This window comes from Phlebotomus argentipes, unplaced genomic scaffold (assembly GCF_947086385.1).
Source record: "Phlebotomus argentipes unplaced genomic scaffold, Phlebotomus argentipes genome assembly contig_15, whole genome shotgun sequence".
Lineage (NCBI taxonomy): Eukaryota > Metazoa > Arthropoda > Insecta > Diptera > Psychodidae > Phlebotomus > Phlebotomus argentipes.
In genome coordinates, this window is record NW_026776181.1 from 5593045 (window position 1) to 5619870 (window position 26826).

Below are 26826 nucleotides of genomic sequence, written 5' to 3' on the forward strand. Positions count from 1 at the left end.
ATATTGATTTTCTTATTAGGCACAATCTCACAATAAATATCTTAAACGAGCACAAATTATGGTAAAACTCATACCAGTTTGCCGGTGTTTCGTGTCCTCGGCAATGGAAAACAACCTGTGTGTGGCTCAATCTCCTAAAGTGTGCCTTTTCACAAGTGTGAGTGATATGAATGTCGCCCTGAGAGCAATTCATTTTCAAAGAACGCATGTTGTTGATCTTCTGTAGTTCTTACACGTGCCATCTAGACAAAAAATATCAAATGCCAGCGGCAAGAACCATGAAGTGAACTTTTGTACTCGCCAATCAATCACCAAAATGATGTAGCCAAAAAATGTATAAATATTATTGTTTTATTTCACTCAGAGGTTGTTAATTCCCATCAAGGACAATCAACAAGAACACTCGTACATATGCGTATATATAGTCAAACTACTTAGCAAGAAGATGATGCTGAAAAACTTGTTCTCGCAGGCAATCTGATTTTCGCCAATTACACCTGAAAACAAACCAGTTTTATTGCAAGTAACAAAAATTATTCGAAGGTCTGAAAACCAACACTCGATGCCAGAGAGGCAAAAATATATTATATAGAATTTATATGTGATTCTAAAATGAGAATTATACTTACAAATACATCAATTGTTTAAGAAATAAAATATTTTCAGCTGTATAAATAGCACGAATGGAGAGATCTCATAATTGGAGCGAATGATAACTCACGAAGTTATAAATTTAAATGGCTCAAATCTCTATTAAAAACTATCTTATCGTGCCACTAATCACTTGACATTCAATAAAATTCCAATATACATTTTTAAATGGATGCACTTCGTGTCACAGCATAATCTAATCAATCGTGCTATTTTAGCAAATTGTGCTTGAATGGAACAACATATTTTTTAACATATCATTAAATTGTGCATTCGCCTAATTATAACACTTTATGAACTATAAAATTTGTATGCCAGGAAGGTTATCATCTTTGCGAGATAACGAGTTTTTTCTGGATCTTGAATACACGAGTTAATGCGTCACTTGAGAAAGAGTAAGAAACTGAATGAATGTGTTAATTAGACCAATGCACAGACGGATGAAAGAATCCAGGCAAAATATCATTATTGACGAAGTTCCGCCCAAAATCCCTAAAACGCCATTATGTCACTAACCGAGTGATATGCAAAATCTCAGATGTCTTCACGCTCAGACTATCAGACAGACAGACTAGTGAATTATGGAATTTTATGGTAGCTCTATCAATAAATCAAACTATACAAATTACCTATGATAAATGGTGTTACTTTGTACATACATCGCAAGTCACTTGCTCTTTAGCACGATACAATTCCATTTACATTGTAAATCAATGAACGCCCTACAAACAAGGTGAAAGACTTCATTACTGATCTTCTTTATAGATGATCGTCTTGCTATTAGTCAAACAATTATTATCTCATGCATTATATCACGTGTGTGGCTGAATTTTTTCCTGACAACGTTAAAAATCCACATTCTAGACACTGCGTCATGTGAAATAAATTTATGATTTGATGGCTAAACGATTGACTACATTTGCAAAGGTATCTTTAGGAAATATTTTTCACTATTTACTATCTATGCATATGCTCAACAATAAAATGTTGGGAAATTCCATTTCGGATGGGGAAATTAATTCTTCCCCATCCGCTGAAGTTTTATCTCATAATTTGCATTGTAAAATCAATGCCCAGTGATCAGAGTTTTTGGATACATTAAGACATTTCCTATTTTATTCCTCCACAGAACACGGAAATCATTGGCAGCAGGGAATTGTGATATTACAATAATTAAGCTTTGATAAGAGTATTTACCGGCAGTACTGAATTAGTGGAGCTACAAAATACAGTGTTGAAGTAAAATGACTTGTGACTTAAGAAGAATGCTCAATGTTGCGCAAATCAAGGCCCTCCTGTGGAAAAATGTTCTCGTCCGAATACGACAACCCGTAAGTTCCGTCTTAATAAATATCCCAGAATGAGAAAAAAAAATACCATGAATTATATACTCATCAGAGGCAATAGCTTTTTTCCTGCTACAACAGAGCTTTATGTTTGTGTATTGTAGTTGATGACCATTGTGCAGTATATGTGGCCATGTCTTGTGTTCCTGTCCCTATATACTGCTCGGACGCGCTTCGAGCCCGAACTGATGGATCCATGTCAATTCCCAACGAGACAACTCCCATCCGACAATCAGCTTCTGCATTCCATACATTCCTACATCTGCACATTCGAGAACCAATGCCTTCCGGTGGGGGAGTACCAAGAAGTATCAGCTTTTCCGGATGCTCCGTGAGTTGCTCTCTCTCTCTCTCGTGCAATACTATTATTTTGTCATTATCTTCTGTTGCATAATGCAAAACCGATTCATCATTGCAGACTCACACCAGCGCTGAACATTATTCAGACGTTTCTCAATGAACCATCGCTTTTCGACGCCGTCACGGGTCTGGCTGAGAGGCTGGAATTCATCCCAGCCATTATAGCGATTGCAGCCAATAAAAAGTTCTCCATTTTGGAAGGTGAATCTTATCTCGTGCTAACTTTTTGCAAAAACAAAACAAAACACTACAATCAATTGTGGTGATTCTACTAAAAATCTCTATTTTCTCCAACGTTTCTAACATTTCTTTATTTTCATTCCTCTATTTTCTATAGGAAATATAAAAGTGATCATGCAGAGACTTCCTGAATATGAGAATTTACTGGGAGCATCATTCGATGTTAAACAGCTGTTCTCAGGTAAATTTTCTCTCCTTTTGTTCACTGCATTGTAAGCAAAATATGTATTTATTGCAAGCTTACGCACATGTCATCTCAATCTGCATACATGCGATTCTCACTGCTCGGCTTAACGATAATAATAATAGCAGTTAAATTACATTGAGAAAGAAAAATCATACCTGTGAATTGTCTTCAGCTGGTGTTTTTGCGAAATCTTCCTAGAGAATTATTCATCGCAACATCATCACAATTTATCTTCCAGGAAAATATCATCAGTTTTTTCTTTCTTTCTATGATTTTAATAGTTTTTCGCACAAAAAAAATCTACTCTAATCGTTCTCCTAAAAAACACATCTACTTTTATAATATTTGCTATATCGTAGACAAGGTTAAAGAATGTTTCACTCTGAGATCTGTTGATGAAGCTCGGTAGAAAGCTTATTTACCTTGACTAAAACACATCTCTCGAGGCAACATTAAAATGTTCCACACACGCTACTTTTTCTTTTAGACGACAGAATGCTATCCGAATCCGGCAAAATCATGTGTGGGAAACCATTTCCGCGAGCTGACAATATACAACTTGTTGATCAAGTGCTGGCATCGGAAGATTTCAGTGATGAAGATCGTGATGAAATCGACGCTATGCCAAGTAAGCGTGTTTGATCAAATATCATCAATAATCTTCCTATTCACGCTCATGATTAAATATGTTATTCTTAAATATCAATGAATATTTACTTTGAGTCAAAACCGGTTTGCAAATTTGATTTACTTATCTATCCATGAATGTGCAAATTATAACAGCCAAAATCTCACAATTTCAGCTCCTTTCTGCAAGCAACTGTACAAAGACGTCACTAAAACTAATTACGGAAAAATCACTTGGTCATTCCTCAAGCCAATCATCCAGGGAAAAATCCTCTATGGGCCCATTAGTGAGAAAAATGACAAAATTATCGAAAATGTAGGCGAATAATCATACAATTTCGTCTGATTTCATATCTTATGCAAGCTCTTTTCTTGCGTTTTTATAGGCAAACACAACTTTCCACGATTTTGGTCGGTTGAGATTGTTCGCCAAATCAATTGAACATGTCCTGATACAAGTGAAGACCAACGATGAGGTGCGGGATAAGTTTCTAAAGCTCCTCCAATTGACTCAATCACCCTTTGTTCAGTCAATCATAAGCAGTGCAAATTTGGATCCGGCGGCAATTGAGGGAATGTTCAATGGGATTCTCTACGATAACCGAATCTTGGACACTGTAACACTGATTTCAAGTGTTTTGGACTGCTTCTCCGCAGACAGATTCGTTGGTGTGACATCTGAGGAGGAGCTCGAAAAGATGGCAGTGAAGTTGCATGAGAAGAAGCTCTTCTGGGCTGGAGTGTATTTCCAGCACAAGAGCGAAAAGGACTTTGGATACAAGCTCAGAATGACGGTCGATGACACACCGAAGACTAGCGAGAAGAAGAGCGCATTTTGGTTCCCAGGACCCGAAGGGAGCTTTGAGTTGGATCTCAAGTATCACAGAGGATTTGTCCATATTCAGCAAAGCATTGATTTGGGCATAATTAAGTCACAGAAGGTTCTAACACCACCGCCGGTTGTGGAGGAGAGTGACGACGATGAAGATGATGATTTCGATTCGGGATTATCCTTGGACGCTGATGACGATCTCGTGGATGATTTCGAGTCGAAAAATATTACAACTTCTAAGACAACAACAGAATCTGCAAAGACTTCAACAAATGGTCAGGAGAATGTATCAGAAAGTGAGAGTGTTACTGAAGAAGGAACCACACCGTTAACAACAGAGACACCACAAGACACTACAAATGCTCCGCTAAGTCGACAGAAGAGAGCTGGAATTGGCGATATTATGGGGATGATGTTTGGTGATAGCGAGAAAGAGGTTTACTACGGATACCAAATAAATACAGCACAGTATTACACAAAACAGTTCCCGTATCCAAAGTACACGAAAGACACCTTCAAGCGAGGCCTCTATATGGCTCATGCTGTGCAAATGACATTCTTCTTTGCACTCATCGTCAATATCGCCTTTATACTGCGCGATCGAGTGTGGATGAAGGAGAGCGGAAACAGTTCCTTGATGCGTGCCATGGGATTGCTGAGGACATCAGAAGACTTGACATGGTTCATGGTGTCAATCGCCGAATTAGGATTTGTCTTCTTCGCCTCAATATTCATCCTCTACAGCGGTGGCATTTTGAGCTCCACCAATAAAATCTTCCTCTTCTTCTACCTTATGACCTACGGTGCCTGTATCCTCGCTTTCTGCTACATGTGCTCCTCCTTCTTCGCATCCGCCAGTATCGCCTGTGTCTCGTCCGTAATACTCTTCCTCTCCACATTCCTTCCCTACATTCTCGTCATATTCTTCGATGCAAAATTAACCGCAGCATCGCGATTTATCACGAATCTCTCCTTCTCCACGGCATTCTGTAACGCCTGGCACTACATCTTGCGACAGGAGATCCAATTCAAGGACCTGTCCTTCCACAATGCATTCACAGGAAGTACAAATGACAATGAATTTAAATACGGATATCTTATGCTTCTCCTGGACATGCTAGTTTATCTAGTCATTGGATTCATCTCTGAGCGCTTCAGAAACAACGAGAGCAACTTCTACGATGTGCCTACGAAGAATCTCGACTCCCAAACAGGAGCAGTGATGACGAAAGTCTCCAAGTACTATGACACCTCCAAATTGGCGGTGTCCAGTGTGTCCATCGCTTTCAAGAGAGACCAAATAACATGTCTACTGGGTAGAAATGGTGCTGGAAAGAGCACGATTATTAAAATGTTGACCGGACAAATTTTGCCATCCTCGGGAGAACTCTACATTCAAACCAGCAGAAAGCTGAAGGGAAAGCATGTCGGTCTCTGCTCCCAAAACAACATTCTGATACCTCAACTCACGGCTAAGGAGCATCTAAGTCTCTATGCTGCAATCAAGATAGGCAATGACTACCATGAGGAGGTTCGAAGAGTGCTTGATGTGCTTTCTCTTGGGAAATATGAGCGATACATGAGCAGTGAGCTTTCAGGAGGATACAAAAGACGTCTGTCCATTGGCATTGCCTTCCTCGGATCACCAAGTCTGGTGATTCTCGATGAACCTTGCTCAGCCATCGACTCGAAAGCTCGCAAGAACATCTGGGAGTTGGTTGAGAAACTCAAAAAGGGACGTGCAATCGTCCTGGCGACACACTATTTAGACGAAGCTGAGCATCTCGGAGACAACATTGTCCTGATGAACAACGGCAAGATCATGACCGAAACATCTCCCAGTGCTGTGAAGAATGAACTCACGCAATCTTTCGTCATGAAGGTCACATTGCCGCAAATGGAGGAAGTGATACGCTATCAGAACATCGAGGATCTGAAGACTGTGATTGAAAATCAAATTCCTAATGCTTCATATGATATTCAGGGTCACGAGATCAGCATTACATTGCCCTACTACACCAACTCAGTTCTCAATGAGTAAGTATGCTGTCTGCAAAATAATATTCAACATTAATTATTATGAATATTAATTTCTTCTCATATTTCTCTCTATTCTTATTCTTCAAGCTATGAGCCACTTCTGAAAGTAATGGAAAAAATGGAAGACGAGGGAAAAATTGTTCAATTGAATATTGTTAGTAAGAACCTTGAAGATATTTTCAATCAATACAATGCATCTCCAAATGGGAATTATCATAACGGAGCGCCGCCGTTGGTCTTGGATAAGAAATTAACACTGACGAAGGACAGTAAACCCAAATTCCAAGAGAATCAGCAAATGGGCCTCGTTGATCTTGTGAAAATTCTATTTTGGAAGAGAATCACGCACTTCAGGAGAAACTATCGTGCCTTGATATCAATTCTGCTGCTGCCAGCGATATTTGAACTCATTGCAATGGGCTTTATGAAGCTGAGACCTCCAGATGATTACGACGTCGCTCTCAAGTTCACCCCGGAAAATTACCCAGGCAGCAAAGAATTCTACTCTCTCAGCAATGGAAATAATTTCACGTCGGGCGTATATAATCGGATCACTGAACACTGCACAGGAAACGACAGTTGCGAAATATTTGATAACTCCAAAGAGGCTTTCAAGTGGATTCTGAAGACCAACGATGAGTACGAAGGACGTAGATATGGCGGAAGTACCTTCAATGACTCCAGAGCCATTGTTTGGTACAACAACAAAGGATATCACTCCATGCCATCGTATCTTAATCAACTGAACAACGCCCTGTTCAAGGAAGAACTCAACGACACAGGCTATTCTATAGAAGCAACCAATCATCCGTTCAAGCTGGGACAAGCGCTAAGCACAACTTCTGTGTAAGTACACAACTTTATTTATACCCCTCAACCCCTTTTACTTATGCTAATCCACAATTTCTATGTCTAGGCTGCAACAAGTTGCCGATGCTGCAATCGCCCTAATCCTCTTGGTGGCTATGAGCTTGGTCTTGGCCGGCGGATCTGTGTTCATTGTGAGTGAGCGCGTGAGTGGCGAAAAGCTCCAGCAGAAGCTCTGCGGAGTGTCTAGGAAGATTTATTGGGCAGTGGCATTCTCCTGGGACTTTCTTATCTACATAGGAGCGATAATTTTGGCTGTGATAATATTTAAAATATTTGCCTTGCCCATTTTCGTAGCGCGTTCTCAACTTTATGGCTTTATTATGCTATTATTCTTCTTCGGCTTCGCATTGATACCATCCATTCACGTGGCCGAGAAATTCTTCAGTGACGCAAGTTACGCGAATATGACAATCTTCTGTCTCAACATTATAATTGCACTCTCCACGCTAGCAATTATACTCATGTTTGACATCATTGGAGAGTCTGAGGAGAGTGTAAAGGTGCGTAACTTCCTCAACAGGGCCTTCCTAATCTTTCCTCAGCACGCCCTCAGCGATGGCTTGCTGGAGCTCTGCAAGAACTACATTACAGCTGTGTTCTTCACTAAATTCGGCATTGACTCCTACAAAAGTCCAATTGCATCGGATCTTCTGGCTCCACACATATCACTGCTCATTGTGGTGGGAGTGGCGGCGATGATAACAAACTATGTCATCGAAAGTGGCTTGTGGAGAGTCATCCTGGCTAAAGTGTATCACGAGAAAAACTTCACTGGAGAACTTCAGATTGTATCTATTCAGAACACCCTGCAGAAGGACACGAAATTCAACTTAAAGGACAAGAGCAACTGCTTGGTTGCAGAGAATTTATCCAAGACATATGGAAAGGGAGTTTTAGCGCTAAATAATGTGAGTTTTGCCGTGAAGAGTGGAGAATGCTTTGGCCTTTTGGGTGCCAATGGAGCAGGAAAGTCCACAATATTTGGTATCCTCTCGGGACAATTCAAGCAGACATCGGGAACTGTTGAGTTTATGGACTGCAAGGGAATCTCTTACTGTCCTCAAACCAATGCCGTTGACAATCTCTTAACAGTAAGAGAAGTAATAACGTTCTACGGGAAATTGCGCATGATTGACAACTTGCACAGCCTGGTCGCAAACACTCTGGCCACTTATCATTTGGAGCCTTATGAGAATGTCCTGGTGAAGAATCTCAGCGGAGGAAATCGCCGCAAACTGAGCGTAGCTGTGACTTGTATGGGAAATACGAGCCTAGTTTGTGAGTATCAGCCCTTAAGTTATTACTGAATGAGTACTATAAACTAATGCGTTTCTTTAATCTCCCCCCACAGTGATGGATGAGCCAACAAGTGACATGGATCCCGTGACACGGTCCTTGGTCTATAAATCCATCGAGAATCTAATCAAGCAGAATCGGTCTGTGCTTCTCACATCGCACACAATATCAGAAATCGACAATGTGTGCCATCGTATTGCGATATTGAAAAATGGACAGATTATTTCCACGGGAACTCCCAGTGAGCTCAAGACGACATGTGGCAACAGCTACGCCGTCACGATCTTTTTCGACAAAGTCGAAAGCCTCACTATTGAGAGGGACCTCAAGCGTGAATTTCCTAACGTAGAAAGTCTCATGATTCACAGCCATACACTTCAATTTATTGTCCAAGTTAAATCAACAAACTGCACGACGACAGCTGAGGAATCGCCATGGCTCTTGAGTGAATTATTCTCTAAGCTCCATCGGTTTTGCGCCGATCGAAATATCTCATTCACAGTATCTCAATGTCTATTAGATAGGGTGAGTGAAATTCCCGAAACCCCACCTTCAAGGTGAATGTGCAGCAAATGAAGGCATTCTATGCTCTCTTTTCGCAGGTTTTCGAGAGAATCTTGGACAGCGAGCCTTCGTCCTACGTCAATCAGGCCTTCGTGCAGAACGAGACGGCAACGTAATGCTTCCGGAGTTCTGGCAAAATGCTGTTACCCCGATTTAAATACTATAGTATTCGTAGAAATAAGTCAAGGAATGGTGATGTGTTTGGTGTGTTGACTAGTGTGTAACTTTACAAAATGTTTTACAGTCAAACCAATACTTTTGGAAGTCAGTCAGAATATCAGAAAACATATGCATTAATTAAAAGACAATAAAAAAATTGATTTCTTCACCTTATCGAATCAGAGACTCGATAAGCAATTTGCTGTATTTTACAATTAGAGACCAACGACATAACAAAGACAGTAAAGTAGTAATTAGAGGTGTTACTTAATGTGGCAAAATTTTTAGTTTTAGTTTTAAGTGTGATATGCAGAAGAAAAAAAACACATTTAATCTACTTAAATTGTTATTTTTGTGGAACAAGCAAAAATAAAGTCCATGGGTGCCAAAAACTATACAACACTCACACTTTTTTCTGCCATGGGAAGAGGTTTATTGGAAAAAAGAGAAAATTTTTGTATCAAGTACACTCTCAGTCCACTCGAATAAACCCTCACACTCGTACAGTGTTTTTCAAGTACTGTATTGTTGGAAAATCTCAATGGGCAATAGTGTAGCCACAAGAGCAACTTTATTATCAGTCGTTTGGATTGTTGAAGAGATATTTGATAAACTGAACAAGCGGTTTTTTAGACCTCGTCGCGTGGATTCCACGCATTTTATGTCAGTCAGTGTTCGATCTCCAGTGGGAGAACAAGTGTTCTGAACCTGAGATCCTCTATTAATCAATAGAAACTTCACTTAGCAGCAATTATTGTAAATTTGAGGTGACAAGAAGTTCCCATCCTTGGTCAACATGGCGAAGGACCCCAAGAATGATGGTAAGTTATTCATAACGCGACAAACAAAATTCAGTGCAAAAGCACATCCTTCACAAAATGATGCTCATAGTCTTGGAATTTATGACCAGCGATCAATCACAATTGTTACCTAGCGAACATTCCAAAGTCTTACTTATCACTTGCGCACTCAATATTGTAGAAGTGTATTCTTCCTCTCAACAAGGTAAAGCTTTTTTTTTCTCCCATTTGACACGGATAGCAATTGTTTTCATCGCCTCTTATTTGCCTTCACAAATTTGACTCTTTTATGGCACATGCGATTATGTGTTTTATCTCAATACCTGGAGAGACCAATATTGCGCTATATTCATAGTCTATTTTGATTGATTGCTGATTATCACAATGAACCCATCATTATTCGTGCTCGTCGTAGATTATAAAGATTATTATTGGGGGTCTTGGTCACGTTTACAGTTTGGAGATAATGCAAAAGATTGTTCCCAACCCTAAAAACTGATTTTCCTTTGCGTACTTTCTACATATAGACACAACTGCGAATGACAATTCGACTGCGGACACCGTTGAGGCAAATGATGAGGAGGGACAAGTGAAGGTAAATTCATAGCATCGCATAGTAAGAGTTAATAGCATAAAAACATATCATTTAAATTGCTCCTCAGAAATACAAATATCCCAAACAAATTGGGTTCATCATCCTCAACGAGCTGTGCGAGAGATTCAATTACTATGGCATGAGAAGTAAGTCTTTGAGAGATTGAGAGTTGCTTGTTTGTTAAACACTTATAAATTTCAACACAATTTCCTTTATCTCTGTAGCCGTCTTAGTGCTTTATCTCACCAGACAGCTATTCTTCGATCAGGACACTGCCACTGTTATTTACCACTCTTTCACCAGTGCCGTGTACTTTCTCACGGTTGTTGGAGCTATCATCGCGGATTCATGGCTAGGGAAATACCGCACGATCCTCTACTTATCAATCGGTGAGTTTCCATACAAACAACTCTCTATGATAACCCTTTTTACCCACCTTCGCTATCAAGTCTCTGGCTCATCTTGGGCCGCCGACCTTATGCGTATCATTACGTATTCATATACACATTTATTGCCACCTAAGTTTAGAGATTCACCATATTGCACTGTCTCAACATACACTTTTTTGCCCAAAAAATATTGAACAGTTGCACTTAATAGCAAACGTGTGGCTTTTCGCCAACTAGCTAATGCAACAATCCCATATCATTAGTCATCCAAACACTTTATATGTAATTATAAATGATAGCATGTCAGCAATATTGACTCACTACTAACTTAAGCCCTACTCTTGGCGATACTTGAACACGTGAAGTACAATTAGGAAGAACAGAATAGTTTCGGACAAACCACTTAAATTCAACAACTATCTTACATCTCATTTCAGTCTATGTCACCGGATCAATTCTAATGTCTGTGGGTGCAATTCCCACGCTCAATCTGAACGCAACGGCCATCACGATCGTCGGTTTGTTCCTGATTGCATTCGGATCTGGAGGTATAAAGCCTTGCGTCACAGCCCTTGGCGCTGATCAGTTCAAATTGCCCGAACAGCTCAAGGCAATGGCAACGTACTTCTCCCTGTTCTACTTCTCCATCAACACCGGATCGATGATTTCTACCCTGGTCACGCCGATTCTCCGACAGGATGTGCAATGCTTTGAGCAGGACACTTGCTTCTCCCTGGCCTTTGGCGTTCCCGCAATCCTCATGTTCACATCCATTCTTATCTTCGTTGCCGGCAAATTCTTGTACGTCCTCAAACCACCGGCGGGCAATATGCTTGTGCGCGTGTCATCGTGCATTGGCAATGCCATTTCCACGCGACGCAAGGAGAGGAAGACAAATCCGCGTGAACACTGGCTGGATTATGCTGAGGAGAAGCACGGAAAGCAGCTCGTGTCGGAAATCAAGACACTCTTCAATGTCCTGGTTCTGTACATTCCTCTTCCTGTCTTCTGGGCGTTGTTCGATCAACAAGGATCGCGCTGGACCTTCCAAGCCACTCGCATGGATGGCCAAGTGGGTGCTCTGAATTTGAAGCCCGACCAAATGCAAGTGATCAATCCGGCGCTCATCTTAATCTTCATTCCTCTCTATGACATCGTATTCTATCCCCTTCTGGCCAAGATTGGCATCAGGAGGCCTCTGCAGAAGCTCACATTGGGCGGATGTCTGGCTGGCGTGGCTTTCATTATTTCTGCCATTCTGGAGATTCAGCTGTCGAAGACATATCCCATCATTGCCGAGGCGGGAGAATCACAGCTGAGAATCTTCAACGGAATGCCGTGCACCTACAATGTTCAAACCAATATTCCCGATCACGCGAATATCGTTATCAATTCAATGGAAGCTTTCACTGAGCGACACATCGCGGTGGAGAATACGAGATCGTTCACATACACCATGTCGTCCACCAATGCCGCTTGCAGTGATTTGTCCTTCACTGGTTCATTCCAATTGGCTTCGGGCACGGCGAAGAGCTACTTCTTGAGACGTGAGGGCATTTTGGAGTACACTGACGATCCAGAGAAAGCCTCCAATGGGTATCCAATTGTGCGGGTGCTGGCGAATACGGAAGGTGTGCATTCCATATCTTTCCGAGACATTCACGACGAATTCAACGTGAGATATGAGAATGTTACTAGTCAACATGGTAGAAATGAGATTTGGCCATCGACCTACGATATTTACGTCAATAATAACCGCGTAGTGGAATATGAGTTGCGACTCGGCGGAGTTTATACACTGATCCTCAGGGAGGCACAGACCAATTCATTTGTAAGTTCAATCTCACTGTTTGCCTATTTACTATCTTAAATCGAAACTTCTCTCCACAGACGACGACGCTTCTGGAAGTCTCAGAACCAAATTCCATGAACATGCTCTGGATTGCTCCGCAATACATTGTCCTCACGCTGGGCGAGGTGATGTACTCAGTGACTGGCCTGGAGTTCTCCTATTCTCAGAGTCCCGAGAGCATGAAATCCGTGATCCAATCAGCCTGGCAATTGACTGTTGGCGTGGGAAATGTCATCGTGACCATCATTGCCAGCGCCAGGATCTTCAATTCTCAGACTGCTGAGTTCTTCCTCTTTGCCGGACTGATGTTTGTCGACATGGGCATCTTTGCAATCCTCGCGTATCGCTACAAATACGTGGGCGGTGTTGGCGATGATAAGGACACGAAGAAAGATGACGCCAACGAGACAAGCAATGAAAAATCCGTCACACTCTCGAGTACCAATTTGAAAGAAGACTAAATACTTATGTGTACAATCTATTAAAAGGTCTTAATAGAAATAGAGAAGGATGAAATTCTTAAAATTCTCCAAATAATAGATTGAATAAATGAATTGGAAAGCTGTTATATTCAAAATGTTCATTAATTTATATAAAGAAAATATTCTTGGCCACTTATTTTACTTTTGCTTTGTGCACCAAACAACCCTGATGAAAAGTGTCTCTAAAAATTTGCACAATTCACGAGAAAATCAAGTGTTCATTCGACAAAAACTCCCAATTTCGTCAGACTTCGCCTGCAAAACATCGACCAGAAAACGTGACGACAACAGCAAAGACACGCAAAAATTATGAAAGAAAATATAAGGCGGTTACATACAATGATAAAGGATATAAAGGTAAGAATTTCAAGAAAACTCACGTACTTTCTCCACTCACTGTTTCATTTCCCATTAATTCCATTTTACCGCTCCTAAGGTGAGACTTCTAACAAGCTTTCAGTGTGCATTATTACATTGAAACATTAACGGAACTCAATTATAATTTAATGTGTTTGCGAAACTACTGGAAAGATGAAACTGAGAGTTGAAATATTGTTAAAACTCAGCACACTCCATTGAAGAGTGTCTCAAGAATGTCTCTTTGGCACAACTCATAAAATTTACAGCTAATAAATTGTCTCAATACTCTCATACCTGCCATACACACAAGTCTGTGTCAACTGATCTTGTTGTCGGTGTTGCATTGAAACAATGCCAACGTTCGTGTCAAAGCCGAAATTAGTGATATCAATCCGTTAAACTGGAGAGAGAGAAGTACGTTTAATGCGATGCACACAATTTCATCATTGAGTAATTCAGATTTTCCATGCGTAATTCTTCTTTACAAATGCCATCTCACTCTCTCTCACTCTCGCAATTGTAAAAGTAAAAAGTTGTTCTCTGACGAAGACTCCACATGAAGTGTTCGAATGCCGCGCTAGCAAATCAGTCGCTGAATGTATGCCATTGGCATCGGATCGGAAATCTTCAATTATTTCTCTTGAAACGTGTCGAAAAGAGTGAGGAGAAAACATCATCTCTCACCCCGTTAATTGTTCACTTTGCAGCAGTGTAGCGATATTGAAATTCCGGTGTTATTGTTTGTTTTTTTCTCCCATACGGAAGCCCAGTTCACTGGTGTTGAGGAAAAACTACTGATAATATTGAGAAGAGTGTGCAGAAAAGGTGTTTCCCATGTGGCATTGGGAGAAGAAAAGTGAAAATAAAAGTTCCTACGTGTATTCTACTTCTGGACACAAGTACAAAACTTCCTTTGCCTGATTGATAAATGCTATTGTGCACATTGTGAAGCAAAAATGGTGCTAGGCAGTTTATTGGTAATTTTTTCCTCTGTTAACTGTTTTGGCGATTGTATTAATCTGTGCTAGATCAACTCAAGGAACTCTGTGTCTATAGAGCTGTACAAAAATTGTCACTCAATTGGGGTTTTTTTCACATTAAGTTACGCTCCATGCATTCGACATTAAGTTTTCTGAAGAGCCTTGACATGAAATTTGTGCACTTGTTTGATTCTTTCAAGTATTTTAAAATATTTTCACTACGGCGCAAAAGTACAGGAATATTGTTGAAACAGACAAGATTGATAGAGTGGTTTTATGAGGCCATAATTTGCTTCAAAATTACATTATGTGGTAGTGCATTTAATTGCCTCTTATCGTATTTGTATAATAATTACTTGGTTCAGGCGATTTTCTCCATATTTTCATGGTATTGAAATTTTTGTAGAATGCTCACAACACATATTCGACGGGTGAATCGAAAACAATGAGAAGTCAAAATCGCTATTTTTCGCTGCAAAATTCACCTAATTTACCTGAAACAACTTCTCTAATCCTTCATTAGAATGCTAATATTGCTCTGTAACAATTATTTTGAAAATATTTCAGTTGTTTTTATTAGTATTTATTGACATTTTTGAGTGAAAAATGGCAAAGTTAATAGATAAACTGAAAATATTACTTTCCAGAGCCGATTTTATTTTCATAATCTTTTGTGTTACATTTTATCCAAACAAGTACCAAAAAATTAACTTCTCATGTATTTTTTTTTTCTTCAAACTTCTCAGTTAAAAAAAAATCAAAAAATATGCCAAAAATTCTCATTTAAAATCTATGATTATTTAGAACAGATCAAAATCTTTCCATAAATTTATATGACGCAAACTATAATTAATCAACATTCCATAGTTTTCAATGAACCCCTCGAATATTCAACTCGTAATATATTTACTTAAGACCTCGGATTTCTATTTTTCAACTAGATTTTTCCCAAGGAAGAGGTAAAATTTAATCACTACGCATGATCTGACTCTTGAGATTCACACAAATTCACTTTGGTGCGAAATTCAGCGAATAAATGCATTGCAAAGTCCATAAACAAGAAATACATTTTTTGCTAATCGGCCGCTAATTTGTGTCAGTGTTATTATTATTGTTATTATATGAAAATAATCGATCTCTCGTTCCCCTTTCCGTTCGCCAACCCTGAACATGTTCGAGTGTAAAATTGATGGCTCTCAGCAAATTTGCGTATCCATCACGGCAAAGAAAAACGAGCAACAACAACTGGCACAGCGAAGCGCAACGTTACCAAAATGAAAACAACTTTGGCTATTTGGATATTTTGCAATATTATGAATGAATATTGGGTGATCTGCCTACATGGTTTTCTCTCGCCATAAAATTCTTCTCTTTTGATTTCATTTAAAAAAAAAAACCGAATAAATTGTATTTTCCACCCGACATTACGACACAATGCTTGTTGACTTTTTCAGAGAAATGTGTCATTGAGATGAGATAAAATTTTTGGCGAATTTTTTTAAGTCGCAGTCTCGTGATGTTATTTATGATCAATAATATTTTTCTTTCTCTTTTTTCTGGGGGGGAATTCTTTTTCAGAGCTTTCCCAAAAGCGTCATCTTCATTTTGCTCAATGAATTGGCAGAAAGAGCCAATTTCTATGGCATGAAAGCCATTTTGGTTCTCTATTTGAGAAACAAATTGAACTACAGCGATGATGATGCCACGGCGATCTATCACATTTTCGTGAGCTTTGTGTACTTTTTCCCTGTCTTCGGTGCCATAATAGCTGATAGTTGGCTTGGGAAGTACAAAACAATCTTCCTGCTATCGATAGGTAAGGAACTGACCGTAAATCTAGCGCTGAATCACAACACCAAATCATGTTAATGTGTTGTTTCTTTCAGTCTATGCAACTGGAAGCGTGGTCATTTCCCTGGGAGCAATACCACTTCTGCATTTGCCGATTAAGGTCATGACTTTCGTGGGAATGCTGCTGATTGCCATTGGCACTGGAGGGATAAAACCCTGTGTGGCATCCTTCGGCGGGGATCAATTTAAACTGCCCGAGCAAGCAGCCATTCTCGCGAGCTTCTTCTCACTCTTCTACTTCGCCATCAATGCAGGATCATTTTTCTCCACACTTGTAACACCAATTCTCAGGGAGGATGTCAAGTGTTTTGGCGAATTCCATTGCTATTCACTGGCTTTTGGTGTTCCGGCAATTCTGATGATCATATCTATTGTGATATTCGTGGCTGGAAAGCCACTGTACAAGATCACAAAGCCCACCGGAAATATGGTGGTTTTGGTGTCGAAGTGCATAGGAAATGCAATTGTCACGCGATGGCGAGAGGGAAAGAACAACGCGAGATCCAGTTGGTTGGAATATGCAGAGCCAAAATATGGGAGAATTTTGGTTAGAGATGTGAAAGTTTTACTGAAAATTCTCATTCTATATTTACCACTGCCATTCTTCTGGGCGCTCTTCGATCAACAAAGCTCACGATGGACATTCCAGGCAACGCGAATGGATGGCAAAGTTGGAGGCACGACCATTAAACCAGATCAGATGCAAGTGATCAATCCTCTGCTAATCCTCGCATTTATTCCACTCTTCGACGTTGCAATCTACCCGATGTTGGCCAAGATTGGCATCAGAAGGCCGCTTCAGAAGCTCACACTTGGCGGAATCTTGGCGGCCATTGCATTCGTCCTGTCGGGATTGGTAGAACTAAGGCTTGAGTCCGCCTATCCAACGCTTCCGCCCAGTGGATATACTCAAATACGCATTTACAACGCAATGCCATGTCCCTACGTCTTCAACATCGACGGACAGTTCGAGAACATCACCATCGAACCCCGAAATGTCTATCTGACTGAGAAATTGGAGATTCCAGCCGATGGCCGCCCATTTGAGATATTCACTGATATGAAGTTCATTGGCACGAACATACCACATTGCCCGCCAAGACTGCAATTCCAGGTGACTCCGATGGACAAGGAAGTCGTTGGCGTGATTGCACATATTCTCGATGGCCAGACAGAACCGAAATTTGATCAATTTGAAGACTCACCAACGAAATCCAAAGAGAGTCTCCCTGTACTGAGATTCTTTATGAACATTCACAATACTTCTGTGAATCTCGTGAATGAGGAGGACAATTCTCAAACATACTCTGTGCCAAATATGAAGAGATTCAGTGTTCCCGTTGGCACATGGAAGACTCATGTGGAAGGAGTGCCACTTCAGTACACCACAAGTGTTGGCGTAGGAAGCGTGAAAAGCTACATTCTAACCAAATATGGTGCAGAAGATTTGGTGGGTATTTCTAAAGGTTACACTTTTATAGGATCAATCTGTGTATTGATCTTTTAATTTAGTTTCTAATGTATCAATTCGCGAAGATTTTGGAATCAAGAAGATTGATTTGCATTTGCAAAGCTTAACTCTTTTCTATTAAGCTTGAAATTGAATCTGAGAATATTTGAGTTAGCTACAGAAATCCAACTCCATGGCTAAGCAGAGTTTTTAGCTTATTTCCACTGATTTCATTCCTTTCAGGTCTTGAGGGAGTTCGAATTGTCGCCCGCCAATTCGGTTCACATGCTGTGGCAGATTCCGCAGTACGTCACCATGACTGCCGGCGAGGTGATGTTCTCCGTGACTGGCCTGGAGTTCTCCTACTCGCAAGCGCCAGTCAGCATGAAGTCCGTCCTGCAAGCCTGCTGGCTCCTCACTGTCGCCTTCGGCAATATCCTCGTCGTGACGATAACACAGCTCAAGTTCTTCGACTCTCAGTCTGCGGAATTCTTCCAGTTTGCCACAATGATGGCAATCGATATGGGCATTTTCGTTCTCATCGCAATGCGATACAAATATGTGGTGTACAGCGATGAGAATGCAGCGGAAGAGGGTGAAAAGGTCGTGGATAACAATATTGCTCTGGAGCAGAAAGCGAATAAGGAAGGCATCGCGAATAAAGCCTTCAATGAGGAGTGATAATTCTCCGCATAATTCCAGTATGAAAAATCTCAATTATTCAATTTGTAATTTAATAATAAATACCTTTTAAAATGTCAAATCGCGCAAATGTGGATTCAATGCAATTGAAGTTTATTTGACGTATTTTGAATTTTAATCTACTCACATTCTGAATCTTCTGGTGGATAAATAGCTTTTATCTACAGACCAGCTTGCAGTCCAAATCCCGGACCTTTGGGCTCTTCCGTCAGCGATGTCAGTCCTCCATTTGGCTCAGAAGCGAAACGCCCACTTCGCGGGCCTGCCACAGGTTTGCGCCCCTTCTTCAAGTCCTCGAGAATCTCCTCTGTGTCCTTTACCGTTAAATCCTCCTGAAAGCACAACAAAGACTTTAGTAGTCGTCGAAACCAAGGAGTTTCTGGCCATTCTCACATAATAGTCATCATTTATCGCCATCATTGGGGCATTGACACACGCGCCGAGGCACTCAACTTCGGATATTGTGAAGTTCTTGTCCTTTGTCGTCTCACCGACGCCGATATTGAGCTTCTTCATGCACGTCTGCAGCACCTCGTCGGAGCCCCGCAGCCAGCACGGCGTCGTTGTGCACACTTGAATATGATACTTTCCGGTTGGCTTTCTCAAGAACATGGTGTAGAAAGTCGCCACCTCGTAAACGCGCATATTGGGCAGATTAAGGATCTCAGCCACTTTGTGCATGGCGGAAATTGGGAGCCAGCCGTACTGACGCTGCGCCAAATCCAGCAGCGGAATCATCGCCGCTCTCTTGTGGCCTTCCGGATATATGCTCATGATGGCCTCAACGCGCTTCTTGTTCTCCGGCGTGAATTCAAAGGGGATGTTGGGATTGTCCTCGGGCGTATCACGGTGGACGAAGAGATTGTCACTGCATTTCGCTGTCGTGGTCTGAAGATACCGGGCAGAAGTGCCCCACTATTTGGAAAGAATAACAAATCAAACACACAAATAAAAGAGGGTTATGTCAATTATGTAACACAATGAATACAACTCAAATTGAATGTCTATCGGTGAATTTAGATGAATAGAGTAATTGGTGAGAAGTACTTACAATCTTCTGAATAATATTGCGTGATTTTGATAGCATTTTCAGGCAATATTTGGGAGAAATATCACCGAATACACGAATACGCCACAGGAAAAATCAATACCCTTCTTCGACACTCGGGCGCGCTGCGGTCGATTGAGGGGCACGAGTTTTGTCCCAAAAAATCAGCTGCTCGCGCTGTCAGATGAAGAGAAAGCGAAGAAAACAAAGTTTTCCTGCAGTTTTGAGTTAGGAAATTAATTAGAGAGAAGATATCACATCGAAGACCAGTGAAAAGAATTTTGTACGCGTGTTTTTGATACAAAACTGTGATGGCTCTAGTGAGAATTCCAGAACAGAAGATAATCCTCTGTGGAGAATACGGCGTGGGGAAGAGCAGCCTCTTCCGCAGATTTCTCAACAATACTTTCGTGCCAACGTCCAACCGGCAGTCGACGCTGGGTCTGGACCACTTCGACAAGAGCTACGCGGTGGGCGACAAGGAGATCAAGGTGAGAAGAGGGCTGGAAATTCTGGGAGTTTGCTGAACTTTCTGCCCTTTCAGCTGCAACTCTGGGACACGGGCGGAATGGAGAGAGTGGCTTCAATAACGTCGAGTTACTACAAGTTCGCCGAGGCTGCAATTCTTGTATTCGCCCTGGACAATGCCACTAGTTTCCACTCTCTATCCCAGCACATGCTGGAGATCGTGACGTATGCTGAGAATGCCAAAATCTACCTGTGCGGCAACAAATCCGACCTGGAGTCAGCCAACACGCCCCAAGTCACGGACGCGGACATGGAGGCGTTCTGCGAGCAGTGCCATAGCCTCATCAGTGCGACCTACAAGACGTCCTGCAAGACTGGCGACGGTGTCGAGGAGATGTTCAAGGACATCGCCACACACCTGGTCACCCTGAATCGCTCCCGCTTCGAGTTGCAAGCGCTGGAGCAGCACGGCTTCAAGATCGAGCCGGCCGAAGAGGGGCGCGACCCGTCGTGTATATGCTAAAACTACCAAATCCCGCCAAGCGCAGTCCAATCCTTGAATTCTCTCTGTACTCTTGGCCAAGGAAACTCGTTGCTGAATCACATTTCTTTAATTTAATACCTCTTAAATATGTTTTATTACTCCACCGCTTAATAAAGTGTAACTATGAAGTGATAAAGTCTAGATCACCAATTTAATGCTGAGACCACTGGATCGCCTTCAAGTCGACGCCCTCCTGCACCATCTCCCACAGTGGGGACATCTCCCGCAGCCTGGTCACGTGCTTGATGCACTTCTCAGCTGTGTAGTCCACCTCCTGGACAGTCGTGAATCTGCCCATGCCGAAGCGAATGGAGCTGTGCGCGAGATCCTCGTCCGTCCCAATGGCGCGCAGCACGTAGGAAGGCTCCAGAGAAGCGGATGTGCACGCCGAACCGCTGGACAAGGCGATATCCTTCAGCGCCATCAGCAGAGATTCTCCCTCGACGTAAGCAAAGGACAGATTGAGACATCCCGGATAAGTCTGCGTGGGATCCCCGTTGCGGATGACCTGAGGCAAGGCCTCAGTTATGGTCTTTTGGAGTCTGTCGGAAAGGAAAGTCACCCACTTGTGATCATACTCCATCTCCCGTGATGCAATGTCGCAGGCTGCGCCCAGACCCACTGCCAGTGGCGTAGGGACAGTGCCACTGCGAATGCCCCTCTCCTGACCGCCGCCACTCTGGATGGCCTCAATTCTCACGCGCGGCCGACGCCGCACGTAAATGGCGCCAACGCCTTTGGGCCCGTAGATTTTGTGGCCTGATATCGACATGAGATCAATCTTCATGGCGTTCACGTCGATGGGAATCTTCCCCACCGCCTGAGCCGCGTCCGTGTGGAAGAAGACACCTTTGGAGCGACAGAGCGCCCCAATCTCCGCCACCGGCTGCTTCACGCCAATCTCATTGTTCACCATCATCACAGACACCAGCGATGTGTCTGGCGTGAGAGCGCGCTCCAGCTCCTCCATATCCACAAGCCCATTCTGCTGCACCGGCAAGTACGTCACGCGGTAGCCCTCAGCCTCGAGAGCCCGGCAAGAGTCCAGCACGCACTTGTGCTCCGTTTGTGTGGTGATAACGTGCTTCTTCTTCTCGCCGTAGAACCGCGCCACACCCTTCACGCTGATGTTGTTGGACTCTGTGGCGCCCGAAGTGAAGATCACCTCTCGCGGATCAGCGCCAATCAGTCCAGCCACTTGAGCGCGCGCCTTTTCCATCGCCTCCTCGCTTTCCCACCCATAAGCGTGTGTCCTGGAGTGAGGATTCCCATAGTAGCTAGTCAAGTATGGAAGCATCGAATCGAGAACTCGGGGATCCTGAGCAGAGAAAGCAAGAGAAAGACACAATTAATAGCCTTCTGTCCAGAATATAGAGGTGTCTGGGCATTCTCATTTTAACTGAACACTAACCAGTGGTGTGGTCGCCTGCGCATCGAGATAGAGAGGTCTGCCATCCAATACTTCGTCCCCAATACTGAATTTTGATTTGATATCTGCAAAAAGGACGAAAACACCCGTAATAAATCAAGCAAACATAACCAAACACCTCAACTTCACTTGCCTCTCGAGAGCAATCTTGTATTTTGCCAAATAACAGTCGGTTTGCACGTCACCTGGAGCAGTGACACGCCGTTGGATGAAATTTTTCGGAAAATGTGATACATTTTTGTGTTATTCGCACTTAAAGACGATTTCGCGATATTTCCTCATGCAATTACGCCGCGACAAAACACTGCAGACAATCAGCTGATCGCGTGTCCCAAACGCACTTGATTTATAGCCAACTTCATTGGGGCAGCCATAAACAATAAAAAACGTGTTTTGCTTTTCCCTGTTTCTCCTTGATTCTGATGATTTTCCGCTGTTTCTACATCGCAAATCATGTCAAAGAGATACTCAAGTGTGTTCCGTGACAAATTTGTGCAGAAGAGGGCCAAAATTGAAATAAAAGCAGAGACAAATGTGAATATTCACACCAACCTTCAACCGGCGAGCGCGGCAAACGCGGCAAACGATCAACAAAAAAGTTAGTAATCAAGAAAAGTCTTTAGATTGATGTCTAATATGAGATGTTTCCTTCACAGCATATCAGACAAGAGTTGAGGAAGATGATTTGTGGGATGACAATGATGAGTTTCTTCTGCTGGCGTCACAGGTGGCGGATGAAATAGAGGGCAAGGATAAGAGGAGTGATCAGAAGAATAACGCTGATTACACTGACATCACATTCGAGAGATTTAGCCGGGAAGTGAATTCAAGCACGCAGAGAGATCAGCCAGGATGTTCCAAGTTTCCGGATGGTGGATCCAGATCAAAACCGCTGATACAAGCGGCGCCTTCGAGTGAGGAAGTTATGAAGTTGAGGAAACAAATTGATGATCTCAAGGCGGAAAATTCGAAGATTTCCAACAGATATCAAATCAGAGACGGTGAGGCTTCTACGCTGCGTTTTGAGCTTGAGAAATTGCAAGCAATACATGGAAGTTCGAGTGCAAAGGCGAAAGCAGAGGCTGAAAAGATGCAGAATGCTTTGCTGATGAAAATGAAAGATCTGGAGAAGCAGATCAGTGCCTTGAAGGCGGAGAATCAGATGCGAAATGCTGTGGAGCGCAGCTTCAATGTTCAGCAAACAAATGCACCGAAGGATGAAGATTACGATTTGAATCTGCCGACGCTGGATCTCTTGCGATTGAACTTCGAGGAGGACGATAATTTCGATGTTCTTCATTGCAAGACCAAAACACGAAGTATTGATATGGATAAGCGACTCACGAAGTTCACTACTGAATTGCAAAACATCGTGTCTTGTGCTCTTGGGCGTCAGGGGCAGGATTTGGTGCTCGCGGAGCTGTATAAGGATTTGCAAAGAGTGGCTCTAAAGGGCCTCATTCAGATCAAGCAGCATTCGCTAAAGCTGGAGTTCGCTACATACACAGACGTTCTATATAATCCCACCCTAGAACATCAGCAGCTCAGCTACTTTGAGGCACTTGAGAATCGTCTCGGCGAGATAGATTTATTGGCAACTGAGTAAGTGTAAACTTTGTGTGATTACAGAATATCGACAATTGATTCTTAATGTAATTTCTTTTGCAGGAAACTCTTTAAGTCCGAGGCCAGTATTGAAGGGCGACGCTTTCTAGCCACGGTGGCGTATGCCTGTGGGAAATTCCCTATAATTAACCATCTACTGGAGACGATTGCGATCGAGAGCAATGACGATTCGCTTTCTTCATCTAAGGATAGTTTTGCTAACGTCCTTCTGAAGACTCTCTACGCAATTGGCTATTCTGTGAGTGTCTTTCCCATCTCTGAGGATTCTGTTTAAAGACCTCTTAACAGGATTTTGGTGTTTTCAGACCAATTTCATCAGCCACACCATGTTGATTCACGCTGCAGCGCAGATTTTACTTGCATTGGCGCCTCAGTTTGGTGATCGTGCGGATCATCTGAAGTTTGCCGGTGAATTCTTCAAGAATCTCGTCATGAGTCGACCTCAGATGGTTACTTTGCTGACCATGTCGCGATTCCTCTTGGAGATTCAGAAAACAAAAGCCACCTCTGGATTCCTGAAGCTGCTCTGTTGCAACAGTGAGCAGAGTAGTTTCGTGCTGAGTGAGTTGTTCAAGATTCAACAATTCATGGAGAATTCGTGTGCTCTACAAGTATATTGCAGTCTCTTGGAAGGCATCGTGTCTGAGACAAATCAGTGCAAGATGTCAATGAAACCAAATCAATGGTTTCTCGATACAGTGATGGAACTCACATTAAACATCGTGATATTCTTCTCAAACTGCTTCGGTGATAATTATGACTGGGTGAAGACACTATTTGACCAAACTAACTGCGATTGCCACAACAAGGTTACAAGCTGTTTAATCCTCATGATACACTTCATCCTCAATCAATGGCTCATCAGTGGCAAGAAGCGGTGCAAGAAGACAGCAACAGTGGCACAGCACGGAGTTCTTCTGCTCCGGAGCATCTTCACTAGCAATCAGAACATTGTGATCAGGATTTCAGGGGAACACATACAGAATCGACTGCAGAAGATTTGCAGTCTGACAAAGAACTACCATCGCCACTTTAACTTCCAGGAAGTCCACAGTGAGTTGCTGAATTTCCTTTATCGGGGAGAAAAATTAAACTCTGTTGTATCTTTCAGAATGCGCCATAGATTTTTATCCCTTGACCATGCTGGATGGAGATTCCCACAGTTCCGACGATAGTCCCGATGAATCCAATGATTTCTTCACTGAATTCTTTTAATCCATCACATCTAATGCTATCAACCGCTGTTATTTGAAATTACAATCTCTGGGACAGCGCCGGGTGACGTTCCAGTCGGAGGAAGAAGAAGAATAAATCGAGTGTCTGAAAAGCCGAGTCTTGTGGATTTTGGTGTGAAAAGGAGGATGTATGTAGGAATTAAGTGGAATATCCTGTTCAGTATATTCGGCATTGTGTCCTGCACATTGTCACCGACCGGAAAAGGACAGAAGAATGGCAAGAACGAGCTGAAGGTCCGCACTGGTCCGGTGGACTTTCTTCGTCCTGATTTAATCCGCGAAGAACCGAGTGCGAGGGAGATTTTGGTGGAAAATGGAGCTTATTACTTCAATACGTCGCTTAAGAACTTCAAAGGAACTGTGCTGGGATACGTGACACCGGTAAGAAATGTTGTGAAAGAGGAAAAGACATGGGTTGTGGCACATTTTTTGATGATAAGAGCAAAATATACTTTGTACAGACTTGTAACTTAAACCAGGACTTAAACCTTCTCCTTTTCAGTGGAATGGCTATGGATATGATATTGCGAAGAGATTCACCCCAAAATTCGATGTGATTTCACCAATTTGGCTGCAAATTCTGCGAAAAGGCGACAGGAAGTATAAGCTAGCCGGTGTGCACGATATCGATGAGAATTGGATGAAGGATCTCAAGAGGAACAGCAATTATCAGACAAAGAGTGAGTGATTTTATTACATCACTTAATTTAATTATTCAAATGCACTATCGAAATGTCTTTTCAGTCGTTCCACGTGTGTTGTTCGACAAGTTTAAGGATGAAGACTTCTCAAAACTCCTGGCTTATCCTGAGGAGAGAAAAGTTGTTTCACGCCTAATACTGAATGCCTGCGACACTTATCGCTTCGATGGTATTGTTCTGGAGATTTGGGCTTCGTTGGCTCTCCGGATGGACGATCCGTTCTTGTACAATCTCGTGATTGACATCGCCAAGCCTATGCTGGAGGCGAAACTCCTTTTCTACATGGCAGTGCCGCCGCAAAGGGATCACTTGCACAACTTATTCACTCCGGAGAACTTCGCTTACCTCAGTGACTACGTGAGTGGCTATTCCGTGATGACGTACGACTACTCAAACACCCAGAGACCAGGACCAAATGGGCCGATCAAGTGGGTGCGCGACACCATTGAATTTATCTGTCCACGCACTTTGCCCAACTATGCTGAGAAGAGAAAAAAGATCCTGCTGGGACTGAATATGTACGGGAATGACTTCACACCCGAAGGCGGCGGACCGATTGTTGGGCACGAGTATTTGAGACTTCTGAAGTATGTCAAAGGGCGGCTGCAGCACGACGAGAATGATGCGGAGAATTTCTTCGAGGTGAAAACACCGACCGGACGCCATATAGTATTCTATCCGACGCTGTATTCCATCAAGAAGCGCATAGAGCTGGCAGAAGAACTGGGCACAGGACTTTCTATTTGGGAACTAGGACAGGGACTTGATTACTTTTACGATTTGCTGTAAGAACTGAAATGAACTGAAGATCAATAAAGACTCAGTTGCGGTACGAATTTCATAACTTACACGCTGTCTTTTAGTTTCCTCTGCTACGTTTTGCCAATCATCATTATTTCTCTTAATAGCCGTGCATTAAATGTGATTTCAAATGTCCGAGTAGCAAAAACATAATTGCAGACGTGACCCTAAAAGAATACTAGAGGCGAAATTGTATGCTTTGTCTTCTCCAGCTCAAATATTTGTAAACACCACATAAGATGTTCTCTTGCTCAATACAAGCCCAAGCAAATCCAAATAAAAGAGACGTGATGGTCATATAGAAATGTGAAAAATGTTGTAAATATAATATATATAATAGA

General features: G+C 42.3%; 8 protein-coding genes across 8 annotated transcripts; 6 read left to right on the forward strand and 2 right to left on the reverse strand.

The window, feature by feature from the left end:
• The first annotated feature begins 1895 nt into the window (after positions 1–1895).
• On the forward strand, positions 1896–9582 carry LOC132261716 (glucosylceramide transporter ABCA12). The gene is made up of 11 exons (XM_059760649.1): positions 1896–1982; positions 2102–2328; positions 2416–2558; positions 2695–2778; positions 3272–3412; positions 3588–3727; positions 3798–6280; positions 6371–7129; positions 7200–8431; positions 8505–8974; positions 9052–9582. Exons 1-11 carry the CDS (start codon positions 1896–1898, stop codon positions 9127–9129), a joined length of 5844 nt encoding a protein of 1947 aa, XP_059616632.1. The 3' UTR covers positions 9130–9582.
• A 252-nt stretch (positions 9583–9834) lies between these two features.
• Positions 9835–13422, forward strand: LOC132262730 (peptide transporter family 1). Its single transcript, XM_059762080.1, has 6 exons — positions 9835–9993; positions 10500–10567; positions 10635–10713; positions 10792–10956; positions 11394–12787; positions 12847–13422. The coding sequence occupies exons 1-6, from the start codon at positions 9969–9971 to the stop codon at positions 13267–13269; spliced, it is 2154 nt and encodes a 717-aa protein (XP_059618063.1). The 5' UTR covers positions 9835–9968; the 3' UTR covers positions 13270–13422.
• A 486-nt stretch (positions 13423–13908) lies between these two features.
• On the forward strand, positions 13909–18694 carry LOC132261738 (peptide transporter family 1-like). The gene is made up of 4 exons (XM_059760682.1): positions 13909–14627; positions 16209–16446; positions 16517–17931; positions 18175–18694. Exons 1-4 carry the CDS (start codon positions 14607–14609, stop codon positions 18610–18612), a joined length of 2112 nt encoding a protein of 703 aa, XP_059616665.1. The 5' UTR covers positions 13909–14606; the 3' UTR covers positions 18613–18694.
• A 9-nt stretch (positions 18695–18703) lies between these two features.
• Positions 18704–19817, reverse strand: LOC132261740 (NADH dehydrogenase [ubiquinone] flavoprotein 2, mitochondrial). Its single transcript, XM_059760685.1, has 3 exons — positions 19685–19817; positions 19027–19548; positions 18704–18965 (listed from the first exon to the last, which is right to left on the reverse strand). The coding sequence occupies exons 1-3, from the start codon at positions 19718–19720 to the stop codon at positions 18795–18797; spliced, it is 729 nt and encodes a 242-aa protein (XP_059616668.1). The 5' UTR covers positions 19721–19817; the 3' UTR covers positions 18704–18794.
• Positions 19818–19833: 16 nt separating this feature from the next.
• LOC132261741 (ras-related protein Rab-30) lies at positions 19834–20690 on the forward strand. The gene is made up of 2 exons (XM_059760686.1): positions 19834–20172; positions 20226–20690. Exons 1-2 carry the CDS (start codon positions 19993–19995, stop codon positions 20670–20672), a joined length of 627 nt encoding a protein of 208 aa, XP_059616669.1. The 5' UTR covers positions 19834–19992; the 3' UTR covers positions 20673–20690.
• Positions 20691–20741: 51 nt separating this feature from the next.
• LOC132261739 (cysteine desulfurase, mitochondrial) lies at positions 20742–22437 on the reverse strand. The gene is made up of 3 exons (XM_059760683.1): positions 22256–22437; positions 22105–22187; positions 20742–22011 (listed from the first exon to the last, which is right to left on the reverse strand). The coding sequence occupies exons 1-3, from the start codon at positions 22356–22358 to the stop codon at positions 20845–20847; spliced, it is 1353 nt and encodes a 450-aa protein (XP_059616666.1). The 5' UTR covers positions 22359–22437; the 3' UTR covers positions 20742–20844.
• Positions 22438–22491: 54 nt separating this feature from the next.
• LOC132262372 (uncharacterized) lies at positions 22492–24973 on the forward strand. The gene is made up of 5 exons (XM_059761636.1): positions 22492–22720; positions 22779–23724; positions 23791–23986; positions 24054–24801; positions 24860–24973. Exons 1-5 carry the CDS (start codon positions 22576–22578, stop codon positions 24961–24963), a joined length of 2139 nt encoding a protein of 712 aa, XP_059617619.1. The 5' UTR covers positions 22492–22575; the 3' UTR covers positions 24964–24973.
• Positions 24974–25102: 129 nt separating this feature from the next.
• On the forward strand, positions 25103–26557 carry LOC132262376 (chitinase domain-containing protein 1). The gene is made up of 3 exons (XM_059761640.1): positions 25103–25364; positions 25486–25663; positions 25728–26557. Exons 1-3 carry the CDS (start codon positions 25110–25112, stop codon positions 26471–26473), a joined length of 1179 nt encoding a protein of 392 aa, XP_059617623.1. The 5' UTR covers positions 25103–25109; the 3' UTR covers positions 26474–26557.
• The last annotated feature ends 269 nt before the right edge of the window (positions 26558–26826 follow it).

Coding starts and splice junctions, on each gene's coding strand:
- LOC132262730 (XM_059762080.1), top strand. CDS start 9,969: ATGGCGAAGGACCCCAAGAATGATG. Junction 9,994..10,499: donor GAAGGACCCCAAGAATGATG/GTAAGTTATTCA, acceptor TTCTACATATAG/ACACAACTGCGAATGACAAT. Junction 10,957..11,393: donor GATCCTCTACTTATCAATCG/GTGAGTTTCCAT, acceptor ATCTCATTTCAG/TCTATGTCACCGGATCAATT.
- LOC132261738 (XM_059760682.1), top strand. CDS start 14,607: ATGGTGCTAGGCAGTTTATTG. Junction 14,628..16,208: donor TGGTGCTAGGCAGTTTATTG/GTAATTTTTTCC, acceptor ATTCTTTTTCAG/AGCTTTCCCAAAAGCGTCAT. Junction 17,932..18,174: donor AATATGGTGCAGAAGATTTG/GTGGGTATTTCT, acceptor CATTCCTTTCAG/GTCTTGAGGGAGTTCGAATT.
- LOC132261741 (XM_059760686.1), top strand. CDS start 19,993: ATGGCTCTAGTGAGAATTCCAGAACAGAAGATAATCCTCTGTGGAGAA. Junction 20,173..20,225: donor TGGGCGACAAGGAGATCAAG/GTGAGAAGAGGG, acceptor CTGCCCTTTCAG/CTGCAACTCTGGGACACGGG.
- LOC132262372 (XM_059761636.1), top strand. CDS start 22,576: ATGTCAAAGAGATACTCAAGTGTGTTCCGTGACAAATTTGTGCAGAAG. Junction 23,987..24,053: donor TCTACGCAATTGGCTATTCT/GTGAGTGTCTTT, acceptor TGGTGTTTTCAG/ACCAATTTCATCAGCCACAC. Junction 24,802..24,859: donor TAACTTCCAGGAAGTCCACA/GTGAGTTGCTGA, acceptor TGTATCTTTCAG/AATGCGCCATAGATTTTTAT.
- LOC132261739 (XM_059760683.1), bottom strand. CDS start 22,358: ATGTATCACATTTTCCGAAAAATTTCATCCAACGGCGTGTCACTGCTC. Junction 22,188..22,255: donor TACAAGATTGCTCTCGAGAG/GCAAGTGAAGTT, acceptor TCCTTTTTGCAG/ATATCAAATCAAAATTCAGT. Junction 22,012..22,104: donor CGCAGGCGACCACACCACTG/GTTAGTGTTCAG, acceptor TTCTCTGCTCAG/GATCCCCGAGTTCTCGATTC.
- LOC132261716 (XM_059760649.1), top strand. CDS start 1,896: ATGACTTGTGACTTAAGAAGAATGCTCAATGTTGCGCAAATCAAGGCC. Junction 2,559..2,694: donor AAAGTTCTCCATTTTGGAAG/GTGAATCTTATC, acceptor TATTTTCTATAG/GAAATATAAAAGTGATCATG. Junction 2,779..3,271: donor TGTTAAACAGCTGTTCTCAG/GTAAATTTTCTC, acceptor TTTTTCTTTTAG/ACGACAGAATGCTATCCGAA.
- LOC132262376 (XM_059761640.1), top strand. CDS start 25,110: ATGTATGTAGGAATTAAGTGGAATATCCTGTTCAGTATATTCGGCATT. Junction 25,365..25,485: donor TGCTGGGATACGTGACACCG/GTAAGAAATGTT, acceptor TCTCCTTTTCAG/TGGAATGGCTATGGATATGA. Junction 25,664..25,727: donor CAGCAATTATCAGACAAAGA/GTGAGTGATTTT, acceptor ATGTCTTTTCAG/TCGTTCCACGTGTGTTGTTC.
- LOC132261740 (XM_059760685.1), bottom strand. CDS start 19,720: ATGCTATCAAAATCACGCAATATTATTCAGAAGATT. Junction 19,549..19,684: donor GCAATATTATTCAGAAGATT/GTAAGTACTTCT, acceptor CTTTCCAAATAG/TGGGGCACTTCTGCCCGGTA. Junction 18,966..19,026: donor CGATAAATGATGACTATTAT/GTGAGAATGGCC, acceptor TTGTGCTTTCAG/GAGGATTTAACGGTAAAGGA.